This window comes from Chiloscyllium plagiosum, chromosome 12, assembly GCF_004010195.1.
Source record: "Chiloscyllium plagiosum isolate BGI_BamShark_2017 chromosome 12, ASM401019v2, whole genome shotgun sequence".
NCBI classification, from domain to species: domain Eukaryota; kingdom Metazoa; phylum Chordata; class Chondrichthyes; order Orectolobiformes; family Hemiscylliidae; genus Chiloscyllium; species Chiloscyllium plagiosum.
This window is the reverse complement of record NC_057721.1, coordinates 68,477,561-68,491,119: the sequence shown is the minus strand read 5'-3', so window position 1 is coordinate 68,491,119 and position 13,559 is coordinate 68,477,561. Positions and strand designations below refer to the sequence as shown.

The 13,559-nt window shown below is 38.7% G+C and overlaps 1 protein-coding gene across 1 annotated transcript in view; it reads left to right on the top strand.

Annotated features, from left to right (window-relative positions):
• Positions 1-13,559, top strand: part of ttc3 (tetratricopeptide repeat domain 3) — a 92,871-nt gene that overhangs the window by 4,628 nt on the left and 74,684 nt on the right. The window contains exons 3-6 of the mRNA XM_043701353.1: positions 4,424-4,500; positions 5,869-5,917; positions 8,846-9,005; positions 12,208-12,295. Coding sequence (XP_043557288.1) covers positions 4,435-4,500; positions 5,869-5,917; positions 8,846-9,005; positions 12,208-12,295 — 363 coding nt within the window. The 5' untranslated portion in view covers positions 4,424-4,434. The remainder of the gene's footprint in view (positions 1-4,423; positions 4,501-5,868; positions 5,918-8,845; positions 9,006-12,207; positions 12,296-13,559) is intronic.

The following is a 13,559-nucleotide window of genomic DNA, read 5'->3' as shown; positions in this document are numbered from 1 at the left end:
GTCTCTTTCCTATCGGAAAGATGTTGTGAAACTTGAAAGGGTTCAGAAACGATCTACAAGGATGTTGCCAGGGTTGGAGGATTTGAGCTATAGGGAGAGGCTGAACAGGCTGAAGTGTTGGAGGCTGAGGGGTGACCTTATAGAGGTTTACAAAATTATGAAGGGCATGGATAGGGTAAATAGGCAAAGTCTTTTCCCTGGGGTCAGGGATTCCAGACCTAGAGGGCATAAGTTTAGGTTGAGAGGGGAAAGATATAAAAGAGACCTAAGGGGCAACTTTTTCACGCAGAGGGTGGTACGTGTATGGAATGAGCTGCCAGAGGAAGTGGTGGAGGCTGGTACAATTGCAACATTTAAGAGGCATTTGGATGGGTATTTGAATAGGAAGGGTTTGGAGGGATATGGGCCAGGTGGAGGCAGGTGGGACTAGATCGGGTTGGGATATCTGGTCGGCATGGACATGTTGGACCGAAGGGTCTGTTTCCATGCTGTACATCTCTATGCCTCTGAAAATATCAGAAAACAAGATGGTTATGATGGCCTAGCCCACACTACATATTCAACTACAGTCCTGATGCAGATTCAGAAAATCGTGTTTCACCCTACCATGAAGTGACAAATGTAATTTGGTCCTTCCTGTTCCGAATTATGTGAACATCGTATGAATAGGTAATGTGGAATTTTGAACTGTAAGGCATTTTGATAGTTCTAATGACTCATGACTGACGATCATTCTTCACCAGTAGCGTGTGAGTTATCTTTGCATACGATTTAATAATTTCTCAAGCATACAATTTAATAACTTCCTTGCCACAACGAAGCAAGAAGGGTTCGATTATATGGTCACTCATTTCTTTGTCTAGTCTATCTATATTGCATTATTTATTTCTGAGGAGAAAGTTGATTGTTGTAATTGGCAATTTTTTATTCACCTATTCTGGGAAGAAATTTTCTTACCACATGAGATTGGTCAACTCTCCATCACGTCATGTTTTCTGTGTGAAGCGGTAATTTACGTGAAGCTGGAGTCTGTTTCTAAAAGGGAAATTTTTTTTCTAAATGATTTCTGTTACGTCAAAACAACCTTTCTTCCATGTAGTCTCTGCTAGATCAGATCTACTGTGCAAAACTTAACACTATTAAGTTTTTTGCCTGCCCTATCTTTGTACGGATTTACACATGCCTTTAAGATCATTGCATTTAACTACATTTTAATTTCACTATTTATCCTACTCTATTTAATTTGAAGCTCTGAAAATTAGACTATGAACATTTATCTGAATTGTTCCCCCTTATTAAAAAAACAGTCTGATAAAGTTGTATTCCTTAATTGAAGTTCATACAGTTAAGAATATTTTGGCTCTACCATCAATATTTGTCATTTTGAAGTTTAAGAGTGGAGCTCTCCAAACATATCTAACATAATAGAATTATAATAGAAAATGGATGTACGATGTCAGGTGTACAGATCAGCATTCTCTTTCTCACACCTATTTTTTAAAAAGATTTTGTACGCCACCTTGCCCTGGCTGCAAATATATAGTTACAGTATTACTACCTTGTGACTGAAGTAGGTGGAAACATATTGACAATAAAAACAGAAATGCGCTTGTGTACATTCTACGTTGAAGCTTCTACGTTGCCTGCTTGCTTTAGAATGGAAAGTGAAACTTAAAAAAAATGTATTTTCAGTTTTAATTATGAGTAACAGACGAATCATGTAAGAATGAAACCTGTATCTGTGGCACCAAAACTCTAATATGAGGATGGAGTTGCAATAATATTTTGCATTCATGCCTGGACATTATATGTACTTATGTACGTAATGTGATTGCTGTAATGTTCCTTTTTCAAGGGCAAACTGATTAAACATATCTCCTAGCATCAGCATTTCTCGAGCTGTAGATAATAAGAATTTAGGGAACAGAAGTATAGTACAAGATAAAAACCTTAACTTCTTGTGAAGAGATCAAGAAGAAATTATGCAGTAGTATTTGGGTTCAGTGAATTTCAACATGGAGAAATGACAGAATTTAATTGTGGGTTTTGGGAAACACTCATCAATGGCTGGAACATGCTTCCTAGATAAGAGACAATTACAGCAAGACACCCCTGCTTTTGTATTCGAAACCTGTTGCTAATAATATCAGCATATCATTTTTCTCCTTCAACTGGTGTTTAAGAATACCCAGGTTTCATTGCACCTCCCCCTTCCCCAGTCTATTGTCATTCAGGTATTCTATCTTCCTGTCTTTGTTACCAAAGTAGGTAATCTGAAATGCATTTGTCCACTCACTCAACCTGTACAAATCATGCTGACACACCTCTGTATCCTCTTCACAGACCACCCTCTTACCCAGATTTGTGTCATCTGCAAAGTTGGGAAATACATTTATTTCTCTTATCTAAATAATTGTATGCATTGTGAATAGCTAGGGTCCAAGCCCTGTCACCTGTGGTACCTCACTAGTAACAGTCTGCCACTTGGAAAAAAGACCCATTTGTTCTAACTCCTTGTTTCTTGTCTGCCAATGAATTCTTGGTCTATATCATTACACTACTCCCAATTCTTTGCAGTTTAATTTTTCATGCTAATTTCTTATGTGACCTTATTAATAGCCTTCTGAAAGTCCAAATAAACTGCAACCACTGGCTTCCTCTTACCAAGTCTACAAATTATATTCTCGAAAAGTTCCAATAGATTTATCAAGCATGATTTCTCTTTCATAAATCCATGCTGACTCTCTCCAATCCTGTCACTGTTTCCTAAGTCTGTCCTTTTACAATTACAGGTTATCATATGTTGATAACATTTTTTAACAGTTTGAATTTTAATTTAGTAGCATATGGATTTGGTCTATTTGATCTATTTATTTAGGTCAGTCTTTTTGAAACCATGATTTTAAACCAGTATATATCAGAGGGCTGGTAACAGAAGCCATACTGAAGAATTATGGAAGTTTGTTGATGTTGTGGAGTTTTATGTCAGCAGAGAAAAGGCATTGAAAGACATTAGTCTTTTTGGTTTAGAATAATCAAGAATTGATATTTATTTAAAGCTTTTGGGTAACTCCATGGAGATCCAACTGAAGTCTGATATAAGAATTGATTTTACTCAAAAAATGAGATTGTTTGGGTCAGGAAAGGAAATAAATTAGTTCAATGTAAGGATCTCAATTGTGCGAATCAAAGAAGAAGATTTCTCAACTCTCAGATCCAAAACTGGCAGCATTTGCACCATTTGTGAGGAACACCATAGCAACTCCTTAAAGTTCCTTCCAAAGCGCATCTCGAAGTGGTGAACATTACCACCCAAAAAAAAGACAATACCCGCAAATTTCCTTCCAAGTCATGCAGCAGCTGACCTTGAAAACCTTTATTGTTCCTTCACTGTTGCTAGGTCCAAATCCTCGAATTCCATACTTAACAGCATTGTGAGTATACCTAACACAACATCCACTACAGCAATTTGAACAGGTGACTCATCGCCACCTTCTTCAGGACAGTAGAGATGGGCATTAAATGCTGGCTTTGCCATTGATCAAACATCTCATGAATTAAAAATTATATTTTAAAAAATGATAAATATTCAAGTTTCTGACCTTTTGAGTACTGAATTTTAGGAAGAGTTGATTTTCTACTGCCTTTGGAGTGAAATGTATACTATCTTTTGAAATATTTTTTCAGAATGTTAGGAAGTCTTAACCTATTCCCCATGTAATGTTGATCTTAGTAGACAATGAGTCTTCCCCAATGACTTCTTCAGATCTACTGGTGGTAAGTAGGGAATTCAAGGATGCCTATTTTGACTCTGGATTTTAAGGATTCAATACCTCTACATCTTGGAATAAGAAGTAATATTGGTATATAGTATTCCTATAAATTTAAAGTTGTGTCCAGAATCCATAAAAACTTTGAAGGAAGCATAACATAAATGCTGCTTGTGTGAAAACGTTTGTGCCAGTTTGAGTTATGCTGGTAACCTTTAGTATCATGATTTTCATGGGAGATCAACAGCGTTCACGAAACAGATTTTAAGATTTTTTTATTTTTAAAATATAATTTTAACTTTCCCCTCCCTGTCCGTGGGTCATGAGGGGAGGAGATATCTGACTATGGCAGATAGGACTGCAATCTGGCCACTTTATCCTTCTGTTTGGGCTGACGAGGACGGAGTCTGCCGAGGCTTTTCTCAGTGTCATCTGTGCAAGAGTGAATGCACCTTCTTGTTGAGTTTCAAATATCCATTCCTTGTTTAGGAGCTAATGATTGGTTTGGTTTTTCACTCAGATGGAGGAAGCTTTTGGTTTGTGCAACTGGGAAATTGATTTCAGTGTTCATCACTATGTGTGAGTAATATTGTGTACTGGGACCTTAGTCCTTTGACTTTCCTTCTGAAAACGATATAATAATACTGTTTCAGATTCCACAAGCATGGATGATTCCAGCTCAGACTCAGATGACAGTAGGACGATCGTCCATCATCAAATTAGATTTATGGTATGTTATTTTATATGACGGGAAGAATCTGTTTGTCGTTATTTAAAATGAAAGATCCTTTGTTGTGTGATATACAGTGTAACTATAAGCAAAAGCAGTAGATTTTGAAATTGAGAAAAAACAAATATTCTTGGGAACTGCCAGCAGGCCAGTCAGCTTATATTCAGTACACCTTATTTTACAGCTTGTTAGAAATTCTGACTGCATTAAGGAAATTGCTAAAATTAGGAGATTTGAAACATTCCCCTTGTGTAAGAAAGTAAATTATTTGCTATTAATTATCTTCAAAATGGGTATCATTAATAAGTGAGACTGGATATTTATTCATTGCTTGATATGCTATGATAATTTTAGCAGAATGAACATAGAAAAACTGCAAATGCTAGAAATCTGAAATAAAATATAAAATGCAAGAAGTTGACAGCTGATTAATCACCATCATCTTTAAAGATGAAAAACTGAACTCTACAGACAGAACTCCAAGGAAGCAACCTTTCCATATCTATGCTGTCAAACCACCCAAGAATTTTATGCACCCTAATGAGCACCTAGTACGAACTTTTCTGAACTTGGGCTTCAGCTCATCCAACTGAGATGAAACTGACTAGGCAGCAGCAATGCTCTTAGATGCATTTTTTTTCCATTAAGGCATCACAGACAACTTTATACAATAATTATGACATTGAGCAGGAGAGCAGAATAAATATTCAAGGGGTTGGAGAGTGACCTTCAGGCCTTTCATTGAACAGAAACTTTGTTTGGAAACATGAAACAAGATGGGGAAGTTTGAGGAATTGTGACTGACATTGCTGCAGAATGATAATGCACTTAAAGATGTTACTGGTGATGGTGAATAGTAATACAGAATAAAGAGCATTAGTGTCCTTGGAAGTAGTGGGATCATGCAATTTGTGAGGTATGGATTGAAATAGATGGAGACAAACTGTTAATCGTAAATAGAGCTAGTATGCTATTTAAAATCTGTAATGACTCTCCAGTTTGTCAATGATGGTTAGAGGGGAATAAATTGTATGTTAAATATATTTATTTTATTTTGTGATTTCATTTTTTTTCTAGTTATCAGGACATTCTTTTATATTAAGTTTGCTTACTCTACAATGCTATATCAGTGAATTGTGTATTTACTCGATTCAGTAATTCTCTCATAAGGTACTTGTTATTTGCTCAGGTGAAAGTAAATCGATGACTGTTCATAAATGAAGAAGCCTGTCATGGTTGAGACAATGCTGTCAAGAAGGGTTGTCCTAATATCATTCTCCTTGACAAACTTATTTGTTTGAATGATTTATATTTGTGTGTATTGGGCCTACCCACAAAGTAATAATTGCTTCTATTGTTTTCTTTCAGAGTGAAGCAATATCTGAAAAATATTGTCAAATGAAGCCAAAAAATAATAGTAAGTGCATCAAACTGTTGTAGTTCTGTATAATTTAAGACTAGATTTGCATTACTTACAAATTTTCCTTTCCTTTTTCTTCTGAACCTTTCCTCTCCATGGGCTTGTCTAAATGTATTTTAAATGTTGCAATTATATCCACCTCCTATGGCAGTTCATTCAATATGCACACCACTTTGTGTGACCAAGTTGCCCTTTAAATCTTTCCTTCACACCTTAAGCCTATGTCTCTCGTTTTAGACTCCCTTAACCTGGGAGAAAGATCTCGGCTGTTCACCTTATCCATACCGTTCATGATTTTAAGAACCTCTATAATTTTTAATACAAAAAAAAATTTATTGCAGTTTACAGAAACATAAAGAGGTTTTACAATAATGATCTAAGACAAAGAAGGTATTAGGGCATGCAAGGATGTGAGCAGGCCAGTCAGTTCCTCAAACCTATTAGATTACTCACAGTGTGGAAACAGGCCCTTTGGCCCAACACCACACCGACCCGCCGAAGTGCAACCCACCCAGACCCCTTCCCCTACATTTACCCCGTCACGTAATACTATGGGCAATTTAGCCTGGCCAATTCACCAAACCTGCACATTTTTGGACTGTGGGAGGAAACCGGAGCACCCGGAGGAAACCCGCGCAGACACGGGGAGAATGTGCAAACTCCACACAGTCAGTCACCTGAGGCGAGAAATTGAACCCGGGTCCCTGGCTGATGTGTGACCTTGCAATATATCTTTGGTTCCTCCATATTCCTTTATACCTTTGCTTAACAAAATTCTGTGGATCTTGTATTTGAAATCTGCAGTTGATTCTGAATCAATTTCCTCTTGCAGAAGAAGATTCCAGACTTCTGCTACCCTTTTTTATACAGAAATGTTTCCTAATTTCAGTCCTGAAGGTTTGTCTTGAATATTTAAGCTATATCCCTTAGTCTTAGACTTTCCAACTAGCAGAAATAGTTTATCCTATCTATTCCTGTGAGCACTTTGAAAACTTAATCAAATTACAGCTTAACATTCTAAAATCCAGGGAATCCAATCCCAGTTTGTGTAATCTCGTCATGTAACCTTCAGAAGTAAGGTATCATTATAGTGAAATGTTGAATGCCCACCCTCTAAATATATTCTTCTTAAGATGCAGTGATAAAGGGATGGCAATATTGGTAGGTGACTTTAATCAACAAAAAAAACCTTGGAAAATCAGTTTGCTAGTAATAGCTTGGATGAGGAGTTTACAGAATAAAAGCAAAATACTGTGGTTGCAGGAAATCTGAAACACGAGCACAACACACACACGCTAACACAATGCTGGAGAGTTTCAGCAGGTCTAGCAGCATTTGTGGAGACCTAAAACATTCATGTTTCAAGCCCAGTATGACACCACCTCACAATCTTGTATGAAGCGTTCATAGAATGCTTTCATTAGTTTCTCTGAGTAACTTGTTCTGTAAATGACTAGCAAAGCCATAAATCTTTAGCAACTAATGTACGAGTCATAGTACTGTATATCCTTAAAATTAGACCTCTTAAACATGTATTCGATTCAAACCATCCTTATCATATAAGGTCTGAATGTAAATGTCATCACAATTTGCATTTCTTTTAATATGGGTTACAACCTGATTCCAGGAATATTACTAAGCATTTTGTTGCAATATAAGTTTGCCCTCAATGTGTTATTAGATTAGATTAGATTAGATTACTTAGTGTGGAAACAGGCCCTTCGGCCCAACAAGTCCACACCGACCTGCCAAAGCGCAACCCACCCATACCCCTACATTTACCTCTTCACCTAACACTACGGGCAATTTAGCACAGCCAATTCACCTGACCTGCACATCTTTGGACTGTGGGAGGAAACCGGAGCACCCGGAGGAAACCCACGCAGACACGGGGAGAATGTGCAAACTCCACACAGTCAGTCGCCTGAGGCGGGAATTGAACCCGGGTCTCTGGCGCTGTGAGGCAGCAGTGCTAACCACTGTGCCACCATGCCGCCCACAGTAGGTCTCCCCTCAGCCTTCTCTGCTCTAAGGAAATCAACCCCAGTCTATGTAGTTTCTCTTCAAAGATGAATTACTCCAGGCAACATCCTAATGAATCTCCACTGAAGAACTGAAGGTAATCAGAAAGAGTCAGCATGGTTTTGTCAAAAGAAATTGGCCAGTAATGTCTGTGCTGATTCTGACGCTAATCAAAACTAATCCCATCTGCCTGCACATGATCCGTGTCCCTCAATTCTCTGCCTCTTTATGTATCTGTTTAAATGTCTCTTATATTTTGCTATCATTGATGAAGCAGCTGAAGGTGGTAGGCCAAGGACACTATCCTGACCAACACTTGCAGAAAGACATCCTGATTGCTATATTTCTGTTTCCTAAGTTGTGTGTTTTAATTTTCTGAAAATCTCTTAAAACCTTTTAAAAAGCACAGAAACATTTAAATACCGTCTTCATTAAAGATTTGAAATGAAGTGTATTTTGCAGCCGAAAGATCTTTTAAGCCATAAAGTGGAGGCGCTCGTGTTGGATTGGGGTGGACAAAGTTAAAAATCACACACCAGGTTATGGTCCAACGGGTGTTGTGTGATTCTTAACTTTATTCAAACTATAGCGAGCGACCTGCATAATTGTCTAAGTGAGGGTTTTAAAAAATTGCCTCCTGCTGAAGAATATTTTGTATCTGGATAACCTTTGAGAAGAGGCTGCGATGTCTTACTGTAGAAGAGCTGTGTGTCTCATACACTTCGCAGTTTAGACTCGCACATGACAAAAGTCATAGGTAACATCATGGAGTTTTGTCAGTCTGGGAAACAGTAGTCTGTTTTGTGACAACACAATCAGAGACACAATATTAAAAGTTAAAATGCATTTTTGACATTTTCAACATTTAATCTGTTTGATTCTTTGTTCTCTCCTTTCTTTCAGTGGAAGCTGCTCACATTTGGTGTTCTGTCATTCCAGTAAATAATCAGGTGCATTGGCATACAATAGCCATAAACTTATTATGGCCATATTTATTTGCTCAGGCAGAAAAGGTTGATCGCTGTCTACAGTGGGCCTTTGCAGCGAAATTCATAGATGCAGAGTAAGTCTTTGTGCTTTTTGCAGGACACTTGTTTTGATTTTGCAATTCTACAATGACCTAGATAACATTGTGGTTCATAATATGAATTCTGAGCTTGCTTCTAAGTGAACCCTAAGAAAATGTCTTTGTGGTTTGCTGAAGAGAATGGCAAGCTGGGAATTGAGAATGGAACATTGCGCTATTTAAAGTGGGAAAGAAAGGAGGAGTAAAAGAACTCTGAATTTAAATAACACCTGTTACATCCTCAAGCCATTCCAAAGTTAAATTGATTTATTTATTGCTGTATTGTCATTCATTAAGATAGATCAATGTGGTTGCCAATTTGTGCTCCTCGAAGTCCCCCAAAGAGCTGTGACATATTTTTGTGGCGTTCATTGAGAGGGTGAATGTCATACACAGTACTGGGAGAATTACCCTCATCATCTCTGAAGAGTGTGAATAGAATGTTTTGTATTCATCAGGGACTACATCATAGGTTAACAAGGCTGATACCTAGACTTGAGTGGTTAAATTATAAGGAGAGATTATGCAGATTAGACCTGTTTCCTCCAGAATTTAGAAGATTTGGGGATGATCTGATTGAAGTCGGTTTCCTCCAAGTGCTCCAGTTTCCTCCCACAGTCCAAAGATGTGCAGGTTAGGTGAATTGGTCATGCTAATTTGCCTGTAGTGTTAGGTGCATTAGTCAGGCGTAAATGTAGGGGAATGGGTTTTGGTGAATTGCTCTTCAGAGGGTCGGTGGGACTTGTTGAGCAGAAGAGCTTGTTCCCACACTCTAGGGAATCTAATCTAATCTAAAAAGTCTTCAAGATGTTAGCAGGGAATGACAGGACAGATGGGGATTCTAGACTAGGGAATATAGTCCAAATTTAAGATCAGGTCCTTCAGAAGAGATGACAGGAAGCACTTATACATTCAAAGGGTGGTAGAGATTTGGAACTCATTTATGTAAATGGCAGTTGATATAAGATCAATTGTTATCTTTAAATCTGAGACAGATAAATTTTTGTTGCACAAAGGTATTAAGAGATATGTGCCAAAGGCAAGAATATAGAGTTAGATTACAGATCAGCCATGATCACAATGGATGACAGAGCAGGCTTGATAAGTTGAATAGATTACTCCTGTTGTATTGTTCCTATGTATTAATGTGCCTATTAACCATGTAGTACTGACTCTGTTTACCTTAATTCGACTTTTATCCTAGACGTTAAATAACTTATCACTTGAATTATTATCTAGAATTTTGGTTCACATCATTCTGGATAATTGGAATGGAAACCTCTGGAGGTTGTGAGTTTGCTTGCTTTGTTGGTAGATTTGTTCTGCTAAGAGTCCTGATATTGGTGATCCCATAGGTGAAGTGGATTGTGAGGCACAGGTCTTCTAGTGTTTCTTTGGCCACGGTGATATTTATTGATGTGAATAGGGCCGTCTGGCCTCAAGACTAAACATCACTAAACACCAATATTAGGACTTTAAGCAGAAGCAATTATGGAGAGGTTAGAATGAACAGCCCTTGTCATGAGGAAGTGCACATTGCAAGTGCTGGAGATCAGAGTCAAAAAGTGTGGTGCTGGAAAAGCACCGCCGGTCAGGCAGCAACCGAGGAACAGGGGAATCGACATTTCGAGCATAAGCTCTTCATCAGGAATTTTCCTGCTCCTTGGATGCTGCCTATTTGGCTGTGCTTTTCTAGCACCACACACTTCGACTCTGATCTCCAGCATCTGCAGTGCTCACTCTCTCCCAGCTGATTGTAACCTTGCTGCAAAGTTCTCCTCCAGCCCTTCCCACGATCCAGTCCAAGCTTCGGGTCCACCACATGGATGACACCTTTGTTCATGAAACGCAACAAATTCGAAGAAACCCACAACACATAAAGAACATCCTTACTGGTATAAAGTTCACCAAAGAAGAAGAGAACAACGATAGGCTCCCCTTCCTAGACGTCACAGTAGAACGAAAAGCCAATGGAGAGCTGCAGACCCGAGTCTACAGGAAAGCCACACACAGATACTCAACTACAGCAGCAATCATCCCATGGAGCTGCATCAGAACATTATTTAAACATGCAACAACACACTGCAGCACCTAAGAAGTACAAGAAGCTGAGGAAAAACACCTCTACAATGTATTCAGGAACGACAGGTACCAGATAAGTGCAGTCTGCTGATTGCTACACAACAGATGTAAAGAAGAAGATACGACACGCCCAGAGCCTCTAGCTACCCTGCCATACGTTAAAGACATTTGAGATGACAACCAGACTAGTCCGGCCCCTAGGCATCATGGTAGCCATCAGACTTACCACCATACTGAAACAGCTCCTGATGAATTTAAAGGACCCTGTACCAACAACCAGCAGAACGAATGTCATTTACAAAATCTCCTGCAAGGACTTCATCAAACATTACGTTGGACAGACGGGCAGGAAACTAGCCACCAGGATATATGAGCACCAGCTAGCCACCAAAAAAATGACCATCTATCACTTGTATCTGTACACTCAGATGAAGAGGGACACCAGTCCAACGGGGACAACACGTCCATCCTGGAACAGGCTAAACAGAGACACACTGAATTCCTAGAGGCCTGGCATTCAGACCGGAACTCCATTAACAAACATATCAATTTAGACCCCAGTTAACAACTTCTCAGAAAAAGAACTGGAAGTGATATCACCCACTACAACAGATGAAGACACACAAATAGAAAGTGGGACGGAACACCAGCACTTCAACTGAGGCTCACTGATGACGTTACCGAGCGTGGTGACGAAACGTCTGAGAACAAGTCTACCAGCTCAGCAAGCAAACTTATAACCTGAACATCAACCTGAGCTATAAACCTTCTCCAAAATTGTGCAAGCCTCTATATTTAACTGTGATCTAAGTGACATGAAATTGCCCGATTACTTTCAGCTGTTGACCCAAATTTAGTACTAATTGCTGTCATCATCCTAGACCGGTGACATTGCAGCTAAGAATAAAAAAAAATGCTTATTGTTCTTGAAAAGTCAGATATGACACATGTTGGCAAAGTCTTAAACTTTACGGAAGGACATTGGATTGAAGGAATTCTTAAACATTTTTGACTTTTTACTTTAATGTGAATGGCAAATATTCAGACAACATCTGCAAATTAAAAATAATAGGTTAAAATGCCGAAGCTTCAATCTTTGGTTTGCATTTTTTTCCAGGAATTATGATGTCTTTGAAATGAATATTGTAAAGCTCCAAAATATTGAGCTTTTGGAAGCAGTTGTTGAGGCAATACAGAAACATCACGTAAGTACATTTTTATAACTTGAGAATTTTTGATTGTAAGATATTTTGTGCCTATGCTAAAGACAAGGCAGTAATTAGAAATGGAATTGTTGACAATTCTGGTATTTTTGAACCTGGAACGTTGGTTTCTGGGGAGTCAGTGGGAAAGAGTTTACCAAGGAACAAAATGGAGCCAGGTGGAAAAGATGATGTCAGAAATTTGCAAAATTATCATGATCCTTGCAGTTAAGAATTTTAATGTAATATTACGGCTGCTTTTCTTTGGTGTGTTACTTGAGTTCAATTTGAAAGAAATCAGCAATTTTAACAGTAATTGCAATAAGAGTGAGCCTTCATAAGACCATAAGACATAGGAGTGGAAGTAAGGCCATTCGGCCCATCGAGTCCACTCCGCCATTCAATCATGGCTGATGGGCATTTCAACTCCACTTACCCGCATTCTCCAGGTAGCCCTTAATTCCTTGTGACATCAAGAATTTATCAATCTATATAACTGATGTGAATACTACAAAAATAACAATGTGCAGAATAAACTCATCTGTATTCATTGAACATATACACGGATACGTATCATAAATTTAAAATGCACATTGTGCCCACAATGTTGGTTTAATGAAATAAACCTTTGATATAATGTGTACTATGATGATACCTTGAACCAAACATATGTAATTTGGGCACAGTACAAGTTAAAAATGAGCCATGGGTATAACAGCACGAGTGCATGTGTAAACTACTTTTTAAAATATATTCGTTCATGTGATGTGAATGTCACTGTATAGAGCAGCATTTGTTGTCCAACCCTGAATTCCCTCGAGGAAATGTTGGTGAGCTGCCTCTTGAACTGCTGCAGTGCTTGATGAGTAGGGGCAGCCACTGTGCTGTTAGGAATGGAAATCTGGGACTTTGATCCATTGATACAGAAGGAATGCCGATATATTTCTAAATCAGGAGAGTGTATGGCTTGGAGGGAAATTTGCAGATGGTTGAGTTCCCATGCTTTCTATGATTACTTATAGTGTGGAAACAGGCCCTTCGGCCCAACAAGTCCACACCGACCCGCTGAAGCGCACTTACCCAGACCCATTCCCCTACATTTACCCCTGCACCTAACTACGGGCAATTTAACATGGCCAATTCGCCTGACCCGTATATCTTTGGACTGTGGGAGGAAACCAGAGCACCCGGAGAAAACCCATGCAGACATGGGGAGAATGTGCAAACTCCACACAGTCAGTCGCCTGAGGCGGGAATTGAACTCTGG